Source organism: Acinonyx jubatus, chromosome C1 (genome assembly GCF_027475565.1).
Source record: "Acinonyx jubatus isolate Ajub_Pintada_27869175 chromosome C1, VMU_Ajub_asm_v1.0, whole genome shotgun sequence".
In the NCBI taxonomy this organism is placed as follows: Eukaryota; Metazoa; Chordata; class Mammalia; order Carnivora; family Felidae; genus Acinonyx; species Acinonyx jubatus.
In genome coordinates this window covers 124,074,499-124,097,924 of record NC_069381.1, presented here as the reverse complement: position 1 = coordinate 124,097,924, position 23,426 = coordinate 124,074,499, and the positions used below count along the sequence as shown (strand labels likewise).

General features: G+C 42.1%; 1 protein-coding gene across 6 annotated transcripts in view; it reads left to right on the top strand.

The window, feature by feature from the left end:
• Positions 1 to 23,426, top strand: part of TMEM163 (transmembrane protein 163) — a 236,469-nt gene that overhangs the window by 125,459 nt on the left and 87,584 nt on the right. For 4 of the 6 annotated variants that reach the window (XR_008295297.1, XM_027055913.2, XM_053214968.1 and 1 more), the window contains exons 3-4: positions 16,329 to 16,372; positions 17,756 to 17,847. Coding sequence is in view for 3 of the 6 variants with exons in the window: in XM_027055913.2 (XP_026911714.1) it covers positions 16,329 to 16,372; positions 17,756 to 17,847 (136 nt within the window). In the remaining 3 variants the exon portion in view is untranslated. Of the gene's footprint in view, positions 1 to 16,328; positions 16,373 to 17,755; positions 17,848 to 23,426 lie in introns of those variants that run through there. The other 2 variants (XR_008295295.1, XR_008295296.1) reach the window with 1 other exon arrangement.

The window sequence follows — 23,426 nt, the reverse complement described above, 5'->3', positions numbered from 1 at the left end:
ATTTTATTCTTTTTGATTGCCAGTATTCCACTGTATATGACACACCATCTTTATCCATTCATCAGTTGATGGACATTTGGGCTCTTTCCATACTTTGGCTATTGTTGATAGCACTGCTATAAACGTTGGGTCCATGTGCTCCTTCAAACCAGCATTTTTGTATCCTTTGGATAAATACCTAGTAGTGCAATTGCTGGGTCATAAGGTAGCTCTATTCTTAATTTTTTGAAGAATGTCCATACTGTGCCATCCATACAGCCTAAGCGGCTGCACCAGTTTGCATTGCCACCAACAGTGTAAGAGGGTTCCCCTTGCTCTACATCCTAACTAACATCTATTGTTTCCTGTGTGGTTAATTTTAGCCATTGTGACAGGTGCTAGGTGGTATCTCATCATGGTTTTGATTTGTATTTCCCTGATGATGAGTGATGTTGAGCATCTTTTTTCATGGGTCTGTTAGCCATCTGGAGGTCTTCTTTGGAAAAGTGTTATTTATGGAGAGACCTCTAATTTTTAACAGAGGTGAGAAGGAAGTTGCTCTGATTGAAATGAGGGTGTGTGTGTGTGTGTGTCAGAGAGAGAGAGAGAGAGAGAGAGAGAGAGAAGAAATCACTGTGTGATCCCTCAGGGCTTAAACCTATAGTGTTCTGAGAAATTATTTTGAAGGACTGTGTGTTGGATGGGCCAACCATGCCAGAGAGTATTGAAATGTTTACTTCACTGTCCTGATGCCTAGTTATGAATTATTTGTCAGCACTGAGTAGAAATAAAGTTGATCCTATCCAGGGAAGAATTATTGTCATAGGATCAAGAAAAAGCTTGATTTCTTACTCTTATTTTCTTTTGGGGGCATCAGCACTGATTCATCTTTGATTTATAGCTCAGTCTCACTGGGAGATTGTCCCCATTCATGTAAAATGCCAAAAACACAGCTTTCCATCTATAACATCCTATCGGAGCTCAGTTCAGGTTATTTGTATCAGGGTAACTAGCTGCTCTATGGGTCTTTGGCTTAGTGAAATCATGGTGTCTCTGTAAATCACTTTAGAGGGCTGTATCTTCCACGTTTCTTCATGTGACTCTTCCCTAGCCTTCTCTTGTGAAGTTGTATTGATTGTATGATGGATCTGATGATGTCTTTATTTGCTGTTGTATATTCTTCTCCCTTCAGAATGCTCACATGGCACCTGTTATGGCTAATGCATTTGTTGACTTAGAACCTAGCCTTAAAATTTCTTTGCTTTTGTTCTTGTTTCTATCATTTTGTAGGCCATAACAACTCATGCTCAAGGTTAATGAAAGCTGGTGATACTTTATTGGAATGTAACAGACCTTGGTTATCCCAAAATACATCAGTTAACACAAGCTTTCCTATTTGTTGAGTAAATTACCATATTCTATAACAAATCTTATTTGGGTCTAGTTTTATTATTTTAAGTGATGAGAATGCTAAGGTTTTGCAATTAACTACTTCAGGTATGACAGCAGTGTTTAAAAAAGAGAACCTAGAAGTTTTAAGGCCCTAACAAATGAGGCAGTGTAGTTGAGTACCTGACCCACAAAACCAGTGCAAGATAAGTTTCCTGATCTTTGTGTCTACCCAGTGAATGTCCAGGACAGTTGTGTCTTTGAGAATATTCACATTTGTTCCTCCTCCTCTTGATTCTCCATTAGTGTCATACTCAGCTGGAAAGAAAACAGTTTGCTGCAAATGGAGAAAAGTGCTATTTGGGGGGCTTTGATTTTGGGAGATCTCTTATTTTATTTTGTGGGTGTTGACAAATAGTAGATGTATTTGATCTCTCACTGGAGAGCAGGCCCAGGTAGTCTAAAATGCCAGTCACTGCTCAAATCTCTATCTGCACAAGTCCTTTTTGGCTAAATCCAGTTTAAGTCCAAGACAGCAAGCAACCACATAATAACTCATCCACAGCGGCCATGTCACAAGGCATTAGGCTTCTATCTTTGGTTGTGGCACATGAACCTCTATCTCCACTTTGGGAATACATGAAGGCACATGCACAGAGTAAGAAAACCAAAGCACACAAAAGGATATGCAGCGGAATGAAGGCGTTCTTCCCACCTCCACTGCCAGTCACTCCTGAGGCGATCGCCATCCACAGGCTGTTACATAACTTCTCTGACATTTTATCTGCATACGTGTGATCTTAATTATGTGTACACATGCACACACACACACACTTTAATAATCACTCTATTAATTGACTTCCTTTCATCACTCATTACATTTTGTATCATTACAAATCTTTTGAAGAGTTTATGGTATCATCCCATAGTATGAATGTACAATGACTTATTAAATTACTCTCTTATGAATGGCTATGTGGTTAATGATTTGCCGTTATGTGTTTGTAATAAACGCTTTTTGTGTGTATTCTTTCTGCACCTGTGCCAGTACAAGTACAGAATACATTTCTCAAAGTAGAACTGCTGGGTTCACTGGATCTGTGTTATAAATTTTGCTAAACATTTCCAAGTGTCCCTCCGAAGAGGTTTTCCCATTGGCACTGCAGGAGAGAATTTGTATCCCCATACCCTCACCAACCCTTGGCACTTAAAAAGTTCTTTTATTCTTGCCATTCTGACAGATGAAATAAAACTGATGTTTTCTTTTATCCAATTTTGCCATCTTAAGTTTATTGGCTGTTTAAAGTCTTTTTGTGAAATTGCTAGTTCTTATCCTTTAGGCTCTTGGGGTATTTTATTTTATTCTATTCTATTCTATTTTAATTTAATTTAATTTTTTGAAAGAAAGAGAGAGTGTGTGTACGTGAACGGGAGAAGGGCAAAGAGAGAATGTTAAGTAGGTTCTATGTTGGGCACGGAGCCCAACATGGGGATCCAATTCAGAACTGTGAGATCATGACCTGAGCTGAAATCAAGAGTTGGCCACTCAACTAACTGAGCCACCCAGCACCCCCTCTTGCTTTTTTTAAATGCTGATTTGTAAGTGTTCCTTTCTTAAGAACTAAAGTATAATACATGTACAGAAGAATGCACAGATCAAAATGAGAGTTTGATGAATTTTCACAAAATGAATGTACCTGTGTAATGACCACTCACACTTACTCATCTTTTTACTTGAGAAGACCTTCTTCTGTCCCCTCCCACTCACTATGCCAGAGGTAATCACATCTTGAATTCTACCACCATACGTTGCTTTGCCTGTTTTTTGAATGTTATACAAACAGAACTGTAAATAGATCATCTGCTCAGTGAATGCTTTATTTTCCTTCCTTTCCCCTTGTCATTATTTGTCGGGATTCATACATGTAATTACAAGTAGCTGTATTTCATTTATTGTCACAATTGTCTACTATTCCATAGGATGAATATACCACCAGTTTATCCATTCTACGGTTGAACATTTGGATTGTTTCCAGTTTTGACAATTAGGAAATGTGCTGTGTGAACTATGCTGCTGTGAATGGTTTTGTAAGTGTCTTTTCATATCCATATATATATATATATATATATATATATATATATATTTCTTTTGGGTATATATCTAGGAGTGGAATGACTGCATCGTAGAGTGTGATAATTTTTTATAGATACTGGCAGCCAGTTTTCTAAAGCATTCATACCAATTTACATTTCCACCAGCAGTTTTTAAGAGTTCCAGTTGGAACACATCCTTGCTAGCATTTGAAATGGTCAGCCATTTTTCTTCTGTAGGGGTATCTCTTTGTGATTTTAATTTTCTTTTCCCTGGATGCTAACGAAGTTGAGCATATTTTCATGTGTTTATTCATTATTTGTATATCATTTTTTTTCATAAGAAGCCTGTTAAATCTTTCCTTTTGGGTTGTTTTTCTTTTATTGATTTGTAAGGCTTCTTTACAATGGATACAGTCCATTGTTAGTTACTAGTATGTAAATATCTTCTTCCACTCTTTGGCTTGCTGTTTTGCTCTTTTAATGGGATCTTATAATGTAGTTTAATTTACTGATCTTTCCCTTTATGATTAATGTGTTTATGTCCTGTTTAAGAAATATTGTCCTTCCCCCAAAGTTATGAAAATGTTCTCCTGTGTTATGAAGTACATGTCTCAAATAGATATCTACTGTATTATTTTGTACTTATCATATATACCCACAGAACGTCTCCAGTTGTTTTTTGTGTATGGTGAGGTAGAGTCAATGTCTCAGTACCATTTATTGACAAGACCTTTCTTATCCCCAGTATACTTCAGCAGTGCCTTTGTTATAAATCAAGTGACCACATATATGTGGATCTTATTTTGTTCTGTGGTCTTTTGGTTTATCCTTTTGCCAATACTGTTCTGTCTCAATTAGCAGAAGATTTTGAAATAAATCTTGATATCTGGTCGTGACTGTCTTCCAGGTTTTTTGGTTGTTGAGTATTATCTTAGCTATTCTTGACTCTTCAAGTTCCACTTAAACTTGAGAATCATCTTATTCTCTCACAAAAAGCCTGCTAGAAGTTTGGTTGCTAATATCGAATTTTGTAATCTATGAACATTGTATATCCCTCCATATATTTAGTCTTCCTTAACTTCTGTCTGTAATGTTTTATTATTTTTCTAGGCAGAGGTATTACACCATTTTCATTAGTTTATCTCTAGATATTTGACTTTTTCTGTTCAAAATAGTATCTTTTTAGACTTGCATTTTCTCACTGTTGGTGACTAATATAGAAATAACTGGTTCTTGTGTGTTGATTTAGTGCCTGGTGGTTTTATGTATGCTGAATGCACATCTTAATCCTCTTTGCTTCTCTGATTCTGTCTGCCAGTTTGCCAGTACCTCACTGTTCAAAAACTGGGGCTGTATGGAGAGGTGGGCATGAAAGGAGCAGCATGCAGTTTTAATTTGAGTATCTTTTCCCAGGGTGCTTTACCTCTAATCTTGATAATCTACCTTGACAAGCATCTTGCTTCCTTGTGAGCAAGAGAAGACTGCATCGTCCGCTGTGCAACCTCTGCTCTTCTCTTTGAAAATGCCATTGGTTTTCCAGCTGCTTGATACTTACACCAGTAGCTGTCTGAGCCCTTACTCCTTTAGTTTCACTTCCCTTTCTCTCTAGTGTGTGGATTATGGGGAAAAGGTTAAGGAGTGGCTCTGGATCAGAAGCCCCATCTAGTTACAACCAAACTTGTTATGCCTGTAAGTGGTTTGGCTATGCCTGTAATTGTTTGGGCTATAGATAAGCTATAGCATCAAATTGTGGAAAACTCTGAGCTCTGCCTAAGATTAGATTCAGGTATATTATCAGCTCTCAACATCTTCCTCAGTATAATGTAAATTTTAATGTATTTGTAGATTTTCTTTGTAATTGGGGCTTCAAGGTTGACCATTGGCTAGTTTCTTTGATCATTATATTTTTTCTCTAGCATTCCATGCTTTGGTGGGTTTTGTAGAGGAGAGCGGTAGGAAGGGAGGAGACAGAAGGTCTTTATTCTATCAGGTTTGACTTTTATTCTCCAAGTGATAATGCTGATGATCTTCTAATGGCTTTGATTTAGTGCCATTGAGTAAATATTTATTCAGCACCATTTCATTAAGCCAAATTTTTGAAGTCTTATTTAGTGTACTCCTCTTCCCCATAATATGTTCTTTTTTTTTTTTTTTTAATTCCTTTAGTAACTCTTTAAACCAAAGGGGTCCATTGTGTGGTTTTATGTGTCAGATGAAGGGCCATCTTAGTGATCTTACAAGGATGACCTTAAGTGACAACATCTATGCTATTGCTAGCTCTCATTGCCCAGGACATTAGCTTTTGGTTCTGGTGTGAATTAATCATTACATGTTAAATAAAAACCAGACATTACTATTAGGTTTAGGGATTACTCAAGCATTTATTTTTTTCTTTTTTTAGTAAGAAATTACTATTTTTAAAAAATGCTAATTTGTTTTGAGAGGGAGAGAGAAAGACAGACAGTGTGAGCGAATGCATGTGCATGAGTGGTGGGGAGAGGCAGAGAGGGGAGAGAGAATCCCAAGCAAGTTCTGTGCTGTCAGTGTGCAGCCAGACATGGGGCTTGATCTCACAGACTTTGAGATCATGACCTGAGCTGAAGTCAAGAGTCAGATGCTTAAGTGATTGAGCCACCTAGGTACCCTGCTCAGTAAACAATTATTGAGCACCAACTAGGTACTAGTGCTTTCACAGGCCCTGGGTATAGAGAGTTGAATACAATATAACCCCTGACTTAGGTTTTCATAAGCTGGTTGGGGAAGACAAGGATCATTTCTGTGTGGTACAAGATGAGGGCAGTAGAAGTGGGAGCCTTGGGTGGCAGAGGAGGAGTCCTGGGCCAAGTTAGATTCATTCTTCTACATGTTGGCGTCCAGTTTTCCAAGCACCATTTGCTAAAGAGACTGTCTTTTTTTTCACTGGATATTGTTTGCTGCTTTGTCAAAGATTAGTTGGCCATACATTTGTGGGTCCAATTTGGGTTCTTTATTCTATTCCATTGGTCTATGTGTCTGTTTTTGTGCCAATACCATACATTCTTGATGATTACGGCTTTGTGGTAGAGGCTTAAGTCTGGGATTGTGATGCCTCCTGTTTTGGTTTTCTTCTTCAGTATTACTTTGGCTATTTGGGGTCTTTTGTGTTTCCACACAAATTTTAGGATTGTGTGTTCTAGCTTTGAGAAGAATGCTAGTACAATTTTGATTGGCATTGCATTGAATGTGTAGATTGCTTTGGGTACTATTGAAATTTTAACAATATTTGTGCTTCTAATCCATGAGCAAGGGATACAGGAGTGCTGATACATAGGGACACATGTACACCTAAGTTTATAGCAGCACTTTCAGCAATAGTCAAATTATGGAAAGAGCCTAAATGTCCATCAACTGATGAATGGATAAAGAAGATGTGGTTTATATATACAATGGAATACTACTTGGCAATGAGAAAGAATAAAATCGTGCTATTCGCAGCAATGTGGATGGAACTGGAGGGTGTCATGCTAAGTGAAATAAGTCAGTCAGAGAAAGACAGATGGCGTACTTTTTCAGTCATATGTGGATCTTGAGAAACTTAACAGAAGACCATGGGGGAAGGGAGGGGGAAAAATAGTTACAAACAGGGAGGAAGGGTGGCAAACCATAAGAGACTCTTGAAGAGAACAAATGGAGGGTTGTTGGGGGGTGGGGGAGAGGGGAAAGTGGGTGATGGGCATTGAGGAGGGCACTCATTGGGATGAGCACTGGGGGTGTTGTATGGAAGCCAATTTGACAATTACATTAAAAAATAAAAAAAAATTTAAAAATAAATAATGGGCTGTGAGTGAGCATTCAGGCTTGCATTTCCCAGCAACTGCACTCAGAACAGAAGGCTAGAGAAGACCCAACTGTGAGGGTTCTGTTTTGTAAAAATTTCCTCATCTCTGTTTTCTATTGAATGAATGCTTTATTTACTAGGTGAAAATAGCAGTGTTCTGTGATGAAGGGCTAGTTAGTGCATTAAGAGGCATATTTCATCAAATCGTTCAGCAAGTCGCCGCGATATCCCCAGTTCATCGCAACAGTAGGCAGCATGTAGTAGATACTCAGTAAACATTTGTTTGTTAAATGAAAGAATAATTGGTGAGCTCAGGCTGTCCGTGTTGGTCTGGACAGGGTGGGTCGCAGGACAAGGTCTGAGTGTAGTCTGAGGATGCCCAAGCACACCCAGTGCTCACAGGCAACAGACTACTTTCTTGAAAGCCATGCTGGGATCACAGGGAACCACAGCACAGAGAGGAGTCAAATCACATGTAGTGGAAAATATGTAATTGACATTCAGCAAGAACCCTGCTCCTATTATTTGTTCTGGTCAGTGAGGTCTTTGGAGTCCGTGTACCAACAAGTGAGGGAATATGGTTCACTTGATTGAAGATAGTCCATAAATATTCATAAAAGTTAGGTAGCCAGGGCTTCAAGCAGCTTTCCCTCCTCTTCATTCCCTCTTCTTTGTAGAAGAAGCAAAGTGAAGGTGTGTGTGATTGAGAAAACCAGCATGGCTCTTGGTTTTTTGTCCCTGAGCTGGTGCCTCCTGTGTGTGTGGTACTTCTGAGAACCTGTCTAAACTAGGTGTCTTCTGTTGAGTGGCGGTTGTCCTGCCTACATTCCGGTAACACTGACTCTAGTTCTGGGATGGGGGTCAGGTGTGTTTCATGTTACGCTAACTGAAGCAGGGTGAATATATTGTGTGTGTCAGAGGCAGTCAGGGTGCCCTTCTCTCCTTGGGGGGAAGACTCTCCTTGGGTTGTTTTCATTCTAATTTTTTTCATTTGTACTATTCTGTGCTAGTTCTTAGCTTTCTGGTTTTAGGGCTGTTCTTGCCCTTCCCATAGTCCTAGGTCTTTGCTATTTGCAAATGCTCCAAGTTCTCCTTGAAAGAATGGTCCTTATAGAGGCCAGTTTCTCCATTGTGCCCCATAAAGTGCTAACTGTCAATCCAATTGCTGACGGAATGGCTGCCTGGTAACACAGATGGGCCTCAATGTATTGAATCTGTGTTCCTGTCCACCTTCTCTCTGAAGACTCAGTTCACAGCAAGCTGGAGCTAAGGAGAAGTTGTTGTTTCAATCAGCCAATCAATCAAGGAATCAATCTGAATGCTTTCATGTGTTTACGCACTGATATAGGTATGTAGGAGACATCAGGAAACAAAGCAGAAAAGCTTATGGACTTTGTAGTGCTTACATTCTAATGGGTCAAGGGGGGCATAACGGTATGCAATATTTATGAATAAGAAATCAGATAGTGGGGTAGAAGATAATATGTGCTCTGGTTAAAGAAAATGTAGAGCAAGATCAGGGGGAACTAAGATGTGGGAACTGGGGCAGGCTTCAGTATTAAATAGGGGGGCCAGGACAGGCCCAGGTGAGCTTTGGCCAGAGACCTGAAGGAATGGAGTGGGCCATTTGCATCCTGGGGTAGGAATGCTCTCTGCTAGAGCCCAGACCTGGCAGGAGGCCAGTGAGGAGGCCCCTGGGCTAGAAAGCAGTGAGCTGGTGTGGCTGTTGGGGGGGGGGGGAGGTCAGTGCACGGGGATTTTGGCCTTTACATGGAGTACAACAAGCAGAACCACTCTGGCTGCACGTCATGGATGCAGGGGCAGAGCTACAGGCAGGGGGGATGGCTAGGAGAATATGAGGAGTCTAGGCAAGACATTTTTGCGGTTGCCCCCTCTTACAAACCTGAATGCAAATGTATCTTTCATTGTAAAGTGGCCCAGGCCACTATTAAATGACACTTGGACCTCCACAGCACTAGCACAAAGGCAATATTCTCCAACCTTTTCAAATCCTCTCTTGCTGTGGGTTACCGATGGTCTTGTGGGTATGTAATTGGGAGAGGGAACATCTGGCCACTTTCTATACATGACCACATACCTCTAGGTCATGTCAAAGAGAGAAGGAGAGTCTCACGATTATCCCTGGGGTCTTGGCAAGGCTTTGCTTGTCTACAGGCTGACAGAGCCCAGGAACGTAGGGGGAAGTGTCCATAGCAGGCCTGGGACTAACTAATGGGTCTCCATTCTGGGGAAGCTCTACAAAAATGATAAAGGCTTTAGAACCTAGTCCATGGTAGAGCTTGTTGTAAATTCCTACTGTAATTTACAGTAGGAAACACCAGAGGCTACTGTCCAAGCAGCACAATGACTGGCAGGCATTTTGCTGAGGACTGCAGATATGGAGATGAATCTACTGTCCTTTCCCTTAAGCTGCTTGTGGGCTGCATCTAAAGTCCCATAATCAAGCCTGCTGGGTCAGCTAGATAGCAGAGGTGGCCAGGCAGGTAAGGGAGGCCACCTGGGTCTGATGCTGCAGGAGAGGCAGGTGACCAAGAGCACATGCCCTGTCCAGCAATGCCCTCGCTGGGAGAAAGGGATAGACCCACACTGGCTGATCTCAGGTTTTCCAGAGAAGCCAAAAATCCAGGTCTTCTTCTTTGTTTTAATTTGTGAAGTCTCCTGATTTAATTTTTTTTAAGGTTTATTTATTTTTGAGAGCGAGAGATGGAGTACAAGTGGGAGAGGGGCAGAGAGAGAGGGAGACACAGAATCTGAAGCAGGCTCCAGGCTCCAAGCTGTCAGCACAGAACCCAATGTGGGGCTCGAACCCACAGACAGTGAGATCATGACCTGAGCTAAAGTTGGACCCCCAACTGACTGAGCCACTCAGGCGCCCCATGAAGTCTCCTGATTTTAAAATGGCAGTAGCCAACTCTAATATTTGAAGAGTACTATATAGGTCAAACAAAAACTTTCAAATTTCATCCTCAGGTGGCCCTTTTGCCAACTCTGGTCTAAACAGATAAAATACAAAGTCAAGTTGCTATGCTGCGACTGAGGAGGAGTAGTCTAATGGGCAAAGCAGTTTTGAGTTTTCAAACCATTTCTCCCTCTTTTCCGCCAGTGATAACTGAATTCAGCATCCTATCGCAGATGACTGTAGTCTAATCTGTTTGTGCGTGAGAGAGTCTGGAAGTTATTGGATGCTCTGTGGAAGTGAGTTGGAACGTAGATCAGTTAATTTTGACTCCTCTCAGCTCCACCTCTTCTGCCATCTAGGTAGTAGCAAGCACGATGAAGGTGGTGATGGAAAGAATTCTCAAGTTGGGTTAATTATGAAGCTGTGGGTGAGGCGGTTGCCAGGCGTCTGAGTGACAGAGATGGTTTAATTAAAGTGGGATTGATTTATTAGCGCTTTACTGGCCACATAATTTAGCAACTCGGAGGTGTTACGGGGCCTGGGGTATTGCTAAAGAGTGCTAAGGCTTAAGATAATTATTGCCTTACTTAGGAGAGAATGACAGATGGGACCTCATTGTTGCCGTAAATCTAGCCTGCAATGGAAATGGCATTCTTTGTGTAACGTTGTTGAGGGGCTCTCTGGCTCAGACCACAGTTGCCTTGCTGGTGCTCCCACCTCTCTGTGCATTTCCAAGGCACTTTGAACCTCCACACCCCTTTCTCAAGCTTGGGGCTTATTCAACTGTGTGATTTGCATTTGGCTTTGCCCTAACAATGGGTTGCCTGGGTCTGCTCCGTTTCCCAGCTGTCTTTCTGTTTGAATTTTGAGTTTTCAGTCTGATGGACTTTCTGGCCCATGTGTGACTTAGTCGAGGAAGGTCTTTAACCAGACCTGTATAAATATTTATTTAAGACTTCTGTTGTCTGTGTGCTTCTGGGAGTGTAGCTGTTATTACTCCTTCGACACAGAAATGAAAGTAGAGTGTAGGACAAGAGAAAACCGGGGAGACAGGAGGTTCCATGGACAGAGAGGGACATTTTACTTATGTGCCACACCCTGGCTCACCTGACCCTGATATGTGCTTCTGCAAACTCTCCGGGGCATTAGCAGTCCACTCAGGTAGGTGATTTAGCTCAGAGAAATGGATTTCAGAAACTGAGCGGTAATGAAGACATGTATGATAGTACGTTTTCCTGTTAGCCAGAAGCCCTGCAGCCTGCCCCCCAGTGTACATCATAAATCTGATTTCTGCTCTTCTGTTTTAGATCTTTGGCTATATTGTTAGGCGTTGGGTAATTTTTTCCCCCAATAAAATGGATTTCCTTTTTCTAATTTGAATGGCCATGTGTGATGGTTGTAGAAAAATGTGGAAAATACAAAAAAAAAATTGATAGGAAAGAAATCCACTCAAATATCCCCACCCACCAAAGACTGACCACTATCACCATTTGAGCTTTTTTTTCTAGTTGTTTGCAATGCATCTTAAAAACATGGTTGTACTGTAAAGCTAGTTATACACATGTATTACCCCTTTCTACCTCATATTTTTGCTCAAACAATAAGGAAATCTATTATTTCACATAACTTTCCTCCACTCCTTCTTGCATCAGGCAAAATGGCCTCACACATACCAGACATTCTATTTCAGGGCCTTTGCACTGACCCTTCTTGTTATCTGGAAGGTTCTTCTTCTAGGTGATTGCATGGCTCACTCCCTCACCTCCTCCACGTCTTTGCTCAAATGTCATCTTTGCAGTGAAGCCTCTTCTGACCTCCCCATTAAGTTTTCACCTGTGCTAGCCAGATGCCTCCTGACATAGGCCCATCCTTTTTCATGGCACCCAGTGTTGATGACACCTATCATGCCACCTATGTGTTTATTATCAATATCATTATTCTAACTAATGTGCTCATAGAAGCATTAACTAAATGTACTTTTTGTCAGCATTTTGAAATACCTTACACGTAGCTTAATTTTTTAATGGACTGTACTTTAATCATCACCCTGTTACTGGACTTTTAAATTGCATCCAGTGTTTTGATCTTATAAATTACATAAACCTATGATGAGCCTTTTGTGTATAAAGTGTTTTTCCATATCTTTTTTTAAAATATGTTTTTATTTTTGAGAGAGAGAGGAAGAGAGTGCACGAGTTGGGGAGGGGCAAAGAGAGAGGGAGACACAGAATATGAAGTAGGCTCCAGGCTCTCCACTGTCAGTACAGAGCCCAATGTGGGGCTTGAACTTGTGAACCACGAGATCATGACCTGAGCTGAAGTCGGATGCTTAACCGACTGAACCACCCAGGCACCCCATAACGTGTTTTTCCATTTCTTAGTCATTAAAAGAGATTCTTGGACATGGGATTACTGAACAAGGTAAATTGTATTCAGACTCATGGCTGCAAGTGGTACAAACTCAACTCAAGCTGACTCAAGCAAATTAAAGGAAATTACCAGCTGACATATTTGAAAAATACAGGGGTAGACTTCAGTTAGGGCTGATTCCAGAGGTTCAGTGCATGTTATCAGGGATTTGATATCCTTCATATCTGCTTTCCTTTGTGTTGGCTTCATTCTAAGTCAGCTTCTCCCCATTTAGGACAAAATTGCTACCTGTAGCCCCTGTTTTCATGCTGCCAACTATACAGTCCCATATTGGAAAGACATCCCCTTCCCAGTATTTTTGGCACAAACTCCAGACAGGTTCTCGCTGGCTCACATTGAATTGTGCCCCTCTTGAATCTTTACCTTTGGCTGTGGGACAAGGGTATATGAGAGTGGAGCTGATGATGTCATTCAACACAAACCACACACGCTAAGGATAAGGACATAGCTCTCCCCAGGGGAGACTCAGGGTGCTCTTACCTCAATGGGGAATAGATGTGGGGAAGGCCCCAAAACTACAGATCTTCATTTTACTTAGGAACATTTTAGGAACTCTGTGCCTTCATAGGGGAGAAAAAAAAGGCACGGAAAATGAAGGGAGTCCAGTCACATCCTAAGCATGAATGTTTGGATGTGCGAGGCCAGCCCAATCAGATGGTGGTCTACTGCTGCTCTCTCCAGGGAAAGGGAAGCAGGCGTGAAGGGGGAAACGCAGGCCTCGGCTCCCTGGGGAATGAGGCTCCAGTGGCCTGTGATTGCATGCCTCGTCGGCTGTTGGCGGCCACTGGCTCCCGGAGTGCATGTTTAAATTATGAGCAGTGGAGACAAGTTCTAAATGTGAGGAGCAGAAGTGTTCTGGAAAATTTCCCTAGGGTGTTCTGATAGCAATGCTCTCTGGATGAATTTAGAGGCTCCTGACAGTAGGGCACTCCATTCCAGAGCAGCGGTGGTGTTTGTCATGCAGGCCCCGCACTGCCAGCTGACAGCCTCAGCAGCTTCTGTGGCCCTTGCCTTGACCCAGAGAAATCTTCGTAAGAGAGCTCTGCTTCACGGCAGCCCCACTGCCTTCTCTCTGTGCCTCTTGCCAGCTGGCAGCATAATTTTGAGGTCGAAAGGGTCCTTATCTGTCATCCACTGTTGAATGTGCACCTGCCTTCAAGGTATTGCTAGACTTTTGTTGGACCTGTGGTGGCTTTCAGCTACCCTCAGCCAAGTATGATTGTGGCTCCGGGGGCACCTGCTTTGTAATCCCTACCTTGGTGGTCAGTCATCTTGGCTCTGGTCTGCTGTTCTCCAAGTGGGAACTGCCCACAAAGGGAACTGTCAGAGCCAAGGCCCTGTGGAGGGCCCCTCAGTGTACCCCAGATTCCCCACACAATTTAGCATTATCTCCCTTTGCAGCTTATCAGGGAGATCAGATGGAGCCAATTTATAAGTAAATGATACATGTTAGTCCTTCCCTTCTGTGAAGGACTCTGGTTAACCTGGAGCTCTTAGTCAAACTTTCCTTGGTGCACGGAGGATAGAATAATATTAATATTCCACTTGTGCTCTAAGTTATTCATCCCCTGGGCAGGCTTGAGGTACTCACCCAGTCAGAACTTTCCATATGATTCTGAGAAGGTTTGAAATCATAGACACTGACTCCAGCTGAATCAGGGAAACCCCTCATCAATGGCCATCTCCTTTGTGAGATTCCAGAGTCTCTAAGGTAAAGTTCCTTGAGTTTGTCAACATAATCAACTGGGTGTACACCTCTTTGAAATCTGTAATCCACTGTGTAAATGTGTGGTCTTACTGAATAGCTGATTAAAGCTTTTTACAGTAACCAGTAACAGTTTACCTCTTGGGAAAGCAGGCAGTCTTCTGGGATGGCAAATGTGGTACTTTATCCATTGTGCCCTCCATTCCATGGTGCCCAGGGCAGACAGTGATGGGTGGGGACAGTGCGGGAGCTCTTCTTTATCTGCTGTGTATATTGAGCATCTGGGCAAGATGTTAGTAGGAGCTAAAAAGGTTTCCACTGCTGATGAACAAGTAATCCACAAAAAGCACAGAGCCAAGATACTGTAAAAACAGGCTGTAAAGTAAACAAAACAAAACAACAACAACCCAATACTTGTTTCTGTGAAATTTTATGAAGCTTAACAAGTTACTGAGAACTTGGTGCAAGTTAGGCTTAGCGTCCTCTAGTGTATCTTGGTGCTCAGTGCAATTCCTCAAGGGATCTCCTGCTATATTTGCTCATGTCAATGTGACCTGTGAGTTGAGTTCTTTGGGAAGAGCCAGAGCCCCTTTGCATCACCACGGCTGTGTTGCCCACAAAAGCTACACCCCATCACTGCTCACAGCTGGCTCTGCCCTTCTCCTTATGCCCAGGAACAACGCAGGGATAATGACGCAGCTCATTGCAAGAGCCAGAGATGGTTGGGAATTGAATGAATTGCATTGGTCTTACACAGCCTGAGGGCTGGAGTGTAGCTGACTCCCTGGAAGGGCTTGGAAATGTGAAGAAGCCAGTGGTTCTCTTGCCTCAGAATTGTATTTACCCTATGTTTGTCTCTCCACTCCTTGGTGTTTATAGCAAATGATGGCCAACTCCACTTCTGTGTTCTTAGGTTTCAATTCTCACAACATTAATCAACCATCTAGATTCTCTCTTGGTCTCAATTCTTAATTCACAGAAAATGAAGTATGCTTGGTTCACATTGGGTCAGATGACCCCATAAAAGCTGGGGGCAGGGGCACAAAGCACAATATGGCTGTCCAGGGCCCATTCCTGGATGTTATGGGGAGGACAGAGAATGGGGCCATGTGGTGAGCTGAGTTGGGGCTCAAATGGGTATGGACCTCCATGCCCCACACCTACGCCTCATTTACTCCATGAGTCAATGTTTTTCATACCTGTGCCTAGGACAATCTACTTCAAACCTTTGCTGACCCACTGGATAGGGTTTTATTCTTTGTTGGAGGGTGGACATATGCTTGATAATATGGCTTTAGTCAAACTGAGAACAACAGTCTTTGAGGCTGGACATGGGCACAGAACAGATCACAGAATTAGACACACCACTCAGTTAACTTTCCCCCAAAAAAGGTAGATACATTTTTGAACATGGAGAAGTGTCCTTATTACAACTTGTAGACATCTCTTATTTATAGATGTCTCTTATTTAAGATCATTTGCTATGGTTTTTCCAAACTGTTTTCTTGATGCCTACACTGGATTTTCAGCTCTGATGGGAAAGAGATTTCTCTGAACTGTGTTAGCAGTGGCATGTGTGTGTAGATACCTCAACTAATTACCTGATGATGGGAACATTGTGGATGGTGGCACTTTTACCTTGGCAGTTTCATGTGGTTCCCAGCTCTCTGTTCCCAATTGCTAAAGTCTCAAAGTCTCAGCAGCCACTTGATTGACAGGTGCTTGGGCATTTTCATTCTGAAGCCAGCCCTTTGGTGCTAGAGGACGCAGTGGGAAGGGTTGCTGTTGCCAGTGGAGTCCACAATCTTTTCACCTTCACTTTACTTTTTTCAGTTCATAGGGTTGACAAGTACAGTTAATTTTTAACTTAATGCTCTTGGAACTTTTCCACTGATGTTTAAAAGGCCCTATCAACTATATTAATATACTCATAAATGAGAGAAAATATCCATGAGGTCTTAAAATATGCTGAATAATATTTTCTTTCTTTTTAGCTGTCTCCGTTATGAGGTACAGCGCCTCTGCTTTTGGGTTTGCAGTAAGTAACCTGAAATGTACTTTTATGAAGTTTTGCACGTTTTTCCTGAGCCCACAAATCTCACTCTGGGCTGGCAGTTCAGAGGGTGGTTAGCTGAAGAGAGCTTAGCGTGACAAACCTTTTATGGAAATAGCTTCTATAAAAAAAAAAACAAAACAACCCAACTACAATTTTGAAGGAAACAACAATGATACTCTACACGTCTCCAGAACAGATGAGGGGACCTCATTTTGCACACCTGGTTGAGAGGATGGTTTTAGCCTGTTTTTCTCCCTCAAGGTTGTAGGTTTGAAAGTGGGTACACACTGGAGTGAAGCATTTACTGGTACAGGCAGAGGTGTTGGGGTTATGATTGGGGCTGCTGGCACTAGACAAGTCAGTCTGTAGCCCCATTAGGAGTAACCTGGGTCCTGAACCTGTTTCCTGATGGGAATTGGTCAGAGAAAACAGGTCTCAGATGTTTTATAGGCTAGGCATGTTGCAAGCTTGGGTGTAGTTTCCCCACATTCCTTCAAGACAGTGCTAGTGCTTGGAGTTTTCCAGCTGAAAAGTGAGATGTGGTGCAGTGACTCATCTGGAGAGCTCCAACATCCTCCTATGTAGCTTTAGGGTTTCCTGTACCTGAGGGCATGTGTTCCTGTTCCCAAACCCACTTCTGCCCTTTGATGTGAGAACTTAAAGTTTTGGAGGTTGTAGATTGTTTTCAGAATCTTTTGAAAGGTATGGACAGTCTCTCCAGAAAAATGCCCCCCCCCACACCCACCCCTCCCTTTTATCCCCTTTCTTCTGTCTCTGTCCCTCACACGTTCACTCATTCATTCAAACAAGAGCATTGAATTTTGTATACAATTCTGAAATGTTAGATTTCCCAGAATCCTTGGGGTATCTCACCCTGAACCTTACTCTCAGTCTCACCCTTGAACCTTATATAGAACAATCGCATGGAGAGCCGGAAACATAGAATCCTCATCCTGAATCTTTTACTTGGGATGTAGGGGAAAGTGCTGCAATTATTTTTCTGCTGGGGGATATGGGTCAGAACAGTACAACTCTCCCCATATCTCCCTGTATCTCCAGAGCGCTAGAAGCTGGGGCCCAGGGAACAGAGCCCACTGCACCACAGAGTGTGCTTTCTCAGTCCGTGGGAGCAGTGGGAGGTCTGAGGAGAAGCCATGGCACTGCCACCAGGCCGGCATGTCGGGTGACCTCAGCTCCATATTCCCAGGACCCAACATGAGGATGATGAGTAGCCTATATCACGATGATGTGAAGCTTCTTTGCTCTGAGATCACTGGCTCAGATTCCAAGCCTTTGTGTCTTGTGTCTTCACCGTCATGCCTTTTTCACGCTGGAAAACACTAATGCCATGTCTCCTTCTCCTAGTTTGATGCCATCCTCGACGTCCTGTCATCGGCGATTGTCCTGTGGCGTTACAGCAATGCTGCCGCTGTACACTCTGCCCATAGGGAGTACATGTAAGTGGATTTTTATCTTGTCCCAGGCTGCCGAACCCTTGCAAAGGAAGGCCACGTAATTAGGCTGTCAGCATAACTCACCTTGCAACTTTGGTTCCAGGGATGAGAATGAGGACCCAAGTTTACTTTGAGCGTGCCTGCTGTGATATCAGCCGTATGATAGGCACCTTCTGGGATGGTCACAGAGATGGGACATCCTTTTTTATAATTCTCCCTGTCCTCTGCTCTTGAGTCTGGAGTGAATGTTTGTATGCTCATTTGTCTGTCCTTCTGTCCATCTAGCCATCGATCTACCTATGCTTCAATCCATCCATTCTTCCATCCTCTTTCTCTATGTGTTTTTGGAATCTTTGTTCTCTGGAATTTTCATGCTTTTTTTTTTCTTTATAAGTAAGATGACTTTTCCACTGTAATTTATGGGAGATATCTTGAGGGTGTTCTAGATTACCCTACTGGTCTTACATTCCTCTATTAGAGGGTGTGGCTTCTCCCAGTCTCTATATCCTGTGGGTGATGGTTTTGTCTTTGAGGAATTTGAGTTTGTGACCATAAAACACATCTTTTCCAACTTGCATCTCTTTATTCCATTTTAAATCTCCAGGCTGATAGCACAGGTTCCAGAGTTAGATATCTTGGCTTTGAATCTTAGCTTACCACTTGCTAGCTCTGTGACCATAGGAAGTGGCTAACCGTTCTATGCCTTGTTTCCTCATCTAGAAAAGCAGAAAAACAACAATAACTCCTTCACAGAGATATTGTATATATTATATATGTGTAATATAATGTAATATATGTTATATATATTAGAACAGTATGTATATGTGTGTGTATGTGTATATGTATGTATATATAATGTCTGTGTATATATCTATATATCTATATAACATATAGATAGATATAGATATAGATATAGATATAGATATAGATATAGATATATAGATATAAAAGTTTGGCGTGTAGTTCAGGAAACCTTAGCTGCCATCTTTATTATTAGGTAATTATTAAGGGGGCTCCCCTGAGACTGAGCCACCACTGGTCATTTACCCCACCTCTGTACTTTTGGACAGTTTAATACAAATGAGTAAATGTTTTCCACAGTGTGATTTGTGTGGTGCCCAGACAGAAGGTTCTCTTAATAAGGATGCTGTGTCATACTTAAATGTATGAATGTTGAGATACAAATGTTAGGTGCTAGGGGACTCTGGTAGTAATATATCTGGGGTTGCATATGCCAAATGGAAAGCTTCTGAAAGATGATGCTATAGCTGCTATAGCTGATTCACAAATGAGAACACATTTTATTTCATTGTTGGCTTTAGGTAGAGCATAGAAACTTCTTTTAAGTGTTACATATTTATTTAAATGTACATTAGCTCTTTTAACAAATATGAAGTATCGAATGTGTGATGCCCCAGATGATATTGTTCAGGATAAAGTTGATTTTTTTGAGTCAACTTATGGTTGAAAAACTTAAGAGAACAATTGTAGTAAATTGATTTTGTGAAATTTCAAATTATGGTACTATAATGATCAAAGTTGAATTAACAGTGGTCCAGCCAAAGGAGCAGCCAATGCAACAACCCAAGTGGTTGCTGGCTATGATTTGAGGAATACAGTGAGAACAATCTAGAAATATGCTGACATTTTAAGAGTTAGTCCTGTCTCTCTCCGAGGATGATATGTTCTTTGGTTCTATAGTTGTACTGTCTGGTGCAACAGCTGCTGGTGGCTATTCTGGCACTTAGGTGTAGCTGGTCTGAACTAAGAGGTGTTGCAAGTATAAAATACACACTACATCCCAAAGACTTAGTAAAAAAAAAAAGTAAACATTTTATTCATAACTTTAAAAATATTGATTATATGTTGATATAAGAATATTGTGGATATGGGGCTCCTGGCTGGCTTAGTTGGTAGAGCGTTCAACTCTTGAGCTTGGGGTGGGGGGGGGGTGTGAGTTCAGGTTCCATGTTGGGTGTAGAGGTTACTTAAAAGTTAAAATTAAAAAAAAAATTTTTTTTAATGATGTTTATTTATTTTTGAGAGAGACAGAGCACAAGCAGGGGAGGGGCAGAGAGGGAGGGAGACACAGAATCCGAAATAGGCTGTAGGTTCTGACCTGTCAGCACAGAGCCGGATGCGGACCTTGAACTCATGAATTGTGGGAGCATGGCCTGAGCCGAAGTTGGATGCTCACCTGACTGAGCCACGCAGGCGCCCTCAAATCTTTTTTTTTTAAAGAATATTTTGGATATATTGGATTAAACTATTATAATTAATTTTACTTGCTTCTGTTTCTTTTTTCTAATGTGGCTTTTAAAAAATTTTAATTACTTATGTGGCTTATAGTATAATTCTTTTGGGCCTTGACCTCAAAAGAGAAAGCTCTTCCCTCTCTGTCTTTTCTTACTTTAGAAATAATAATCCAGAATTTGATTTGCGATTCCAGAAGGAATTGAGTTCAGTGTTACTCAATTTCTCTCTTCTAATTTGCTCTTTTAAATCTGATTTCCTTTATGCTGAAATGAGTTTCTTATGTATTAGTCACAAATCTACAAATTATTGTAGCTTTTCCATAGAGTCAGGATCTCTTTGAGCATTTGCCAGGTGGCCTTGAGTTTTCCAAGATGAAAAGACTGATGACAAGAAATGTGTTTTGGTTTTCAGTGATTGCAAAATAGGTACCATTACAAAAATGTATATCTCTCATGATACCCCAAAGGCAAAAATTCCGAGTAGTTGCCTTGATAATTCCCAGATGATAGTTCATGCAATGATGCCAGTGAATTTATTTGGAGATTCTTAAATGTAGGGATTAAAACAATATCCCACAATCCATTGTATTGTTGGCTTTAGTTTAAAGTTTTAATCTCTGCCTCATCCCATGTAAATTAAAAATTCATGGAATCACTGCCAGATGAGAAACTGATGTTTGCGTATTAATGGGCATGAATGAATTATGAGAGGCATAGCTAGAAAAACCACTGGTTTTCAGTTGCTGGAGAATAATAAATGAGGAAATACCCAACTGGTCCTTAGTTAATTCCTCTAATTTGTCCTACTTTGACTCTAAGCTTCAGAGAGAATCTTGAGATTGGAATTGCCAGTACAATGGAGCAGTGGGACCTTTGTCAGCCTTGCTGCCTGATACTGTGTGTGCTGGCTGGGTGCTTGATGCCCAGCGGAAGAGAGGATGCCTTTAGCATCACCATAGGGTGTAGCCCTCAATCGTTTTGTTTTGCACTCTTTTTTATTGTGGTAAAAAACACTACCACTGGATTTACCATCTTAAACATTTTAAGTGTATGGTTTAGTAGTATTAAATATATTCATTTTACGGTTGTGAGCTCCTTCATCATGCAAAGCTGAAACTTCATACTTACTAAATAGCTTCCCTTTTTCCTCTCCCCCAGCGCTTTGCAGCCATAATTCTACTTTGTTTCTATGCATTTGATTACTGTAGGTACCTCACATAAGTACAATCATAAGCTATTTGTTTTGTGACTGGCTTCTTTCACTAAATGTAATGGCCATGGCAAGATTAACAAATGGCCCTCATGGTTGAGAAATCTTACTTAGGTAGACAGTCCTAGGTGTGGGGCACTGATCTGAGAATGAGATGCTCAAACCCAGCATTTCACAGGCGGTTTGCCTACTGGTGTGAATTTAGGCTGGGAATGGGTGGCTGATGTCAGGCAAGAACAAAAGGTCAGGGACGTACGTTCCACCAGGTATTGGCCAGATGCTCCATCTGGGATTGAAGCAATGGTTGCAGAGTTGGGGAGGAGATGAAGGCGGTGAAGCAGGTGTTGTTTCCATCAGACAGGAAAGGAGAGGGACCAGGTGGTTGGGGCTAATGGCAAGGAGGCATCCTGGCTGGTTTAGCCTGAGACTGACTGGGAGCATGGAGGGGAAAAAGCTGGAGGACTGGTTTGGAATTCACCATGAGGCACATAGGCTGCTAGTATGTGGATGAGAGAGAACACACTGCCTCTGCTTCCAAGGTGGGGGAGGCAGCTTCCTCAGGGAGCAACCAGGTTTTTCTTAGGCCAACTGGTGAGAGCAAGAGTCGGAAAAGAGTCTGAGGATGTGGAGAGTGGGATAGGATGAATGTGTTTTGGGGAAGGAAGGGTGCAGGGCCACACAGGGGGACACAGAGGAGCGTGGCTAGAAGGGTAGGGTGGTGACGGTTGTCCTGGTGACAGTAGATTGCTCTGAGGCCACTAAAAGAATGAAGCACTATGTGTACATGTGCATTGTGATGTCCAAGTGTCATTAAGTAAAGAAAGCATAGAGCAAAACAGCGTTTAGGGTCTCTTCTCATTTGTTTTAACAAAAGAGGTTTGCATCCACACACACTGTTTAGGCATATAAAAAAAAAATCTCTACAAGGATATAAAGGAGACTGGCAGCAAGATCTCCTCAGGGAGGGGGACTGGGGACAGAAGAAAGAGAGGAGATGCTCTTTATATCCTTTAGACCAGAGCTGTCCAGCAGAAGTCTCTACAATAATGGACATGTTCTATAGCTGCACTGTGCAGTATCATCAAGCCATTACCCACATGTGGCCATTGACCATTTGCTGTGTGGCTACATTTTTAACTTTATTTAATTTAAATTAATTGAACCATAAATAGTCACATGTGGCTGGTGGCTACTGTATTGGACAGTACCTCTTTAGGTAGTTCGATCATTTTTAATCCATTTTTTTATTAAAAAATTTTTTTTAACTTTTAAAATTTACTTTGAGAGGGACAGAGAGACCACGTGCAAGCTGGGAAGGGACAGAGAGAGGGAGAGAGGGAATCCCAATCCTGATAGTGCAGAGCTCAATGCAGGGCTCAAACTCATGAATATCATAACCTGAGCCGAAATCAAGAGTCAGATGCTTAACCGACTGAGCCAACCAGGCGCCCCTAATCCATTTTTTAAAAACAAAGTTGTTACTAAATCACAGTCCAGGGGACTTGGAAATGAGAGAAAGGTAGGGGAGGAAGGAGGTGCTGGAGGAGGTGGGTGTGGGAGAAATTAGTATAGGAGGAACCTGGCATGGCCAAATGACACAGGGCATTTCGCGCCTGTCTCAGCCATTGTCAGCCTTGTGTACTATGTAAGGCCATAGGAAGTACAGCTTCCTGCTGCCATCAGCTGTGGAGGGCCATCAGGATGCTTGCCATGGAAGGTACAGCTTGACACTCACTGGAGGCCTCTGACATTTTGCATGATTTCAACACAGGTGGGAGGCCCGTGAACACTCCCCAGTCCCAGCTGTCTTCCTTGGGCCATTCGTCAGCTTGCTGAGATGGAGAGGTGGAGGCAGATGGGAGGCTGTTCACCTTTACAGGCTTGAACTTCTGCAACACTGAGGCAAGAACACAACCTGGGAGGCTATTCACTTGTTCCAAATGTACCTCCACATGGCATGATGCTCAGCAGCATATTGGAAAGCAAATTTGAGAGCTCTGGGGTAGATATTCTTAGAGAGGCATAAATCCTGGTGTGTCTCTTCATGTGAAATAAATGGGGCACGCCGGTTCTCACCCATGCAGGGTCCTTGCTCTGTCTTCTCCGCCCCCCCGCCC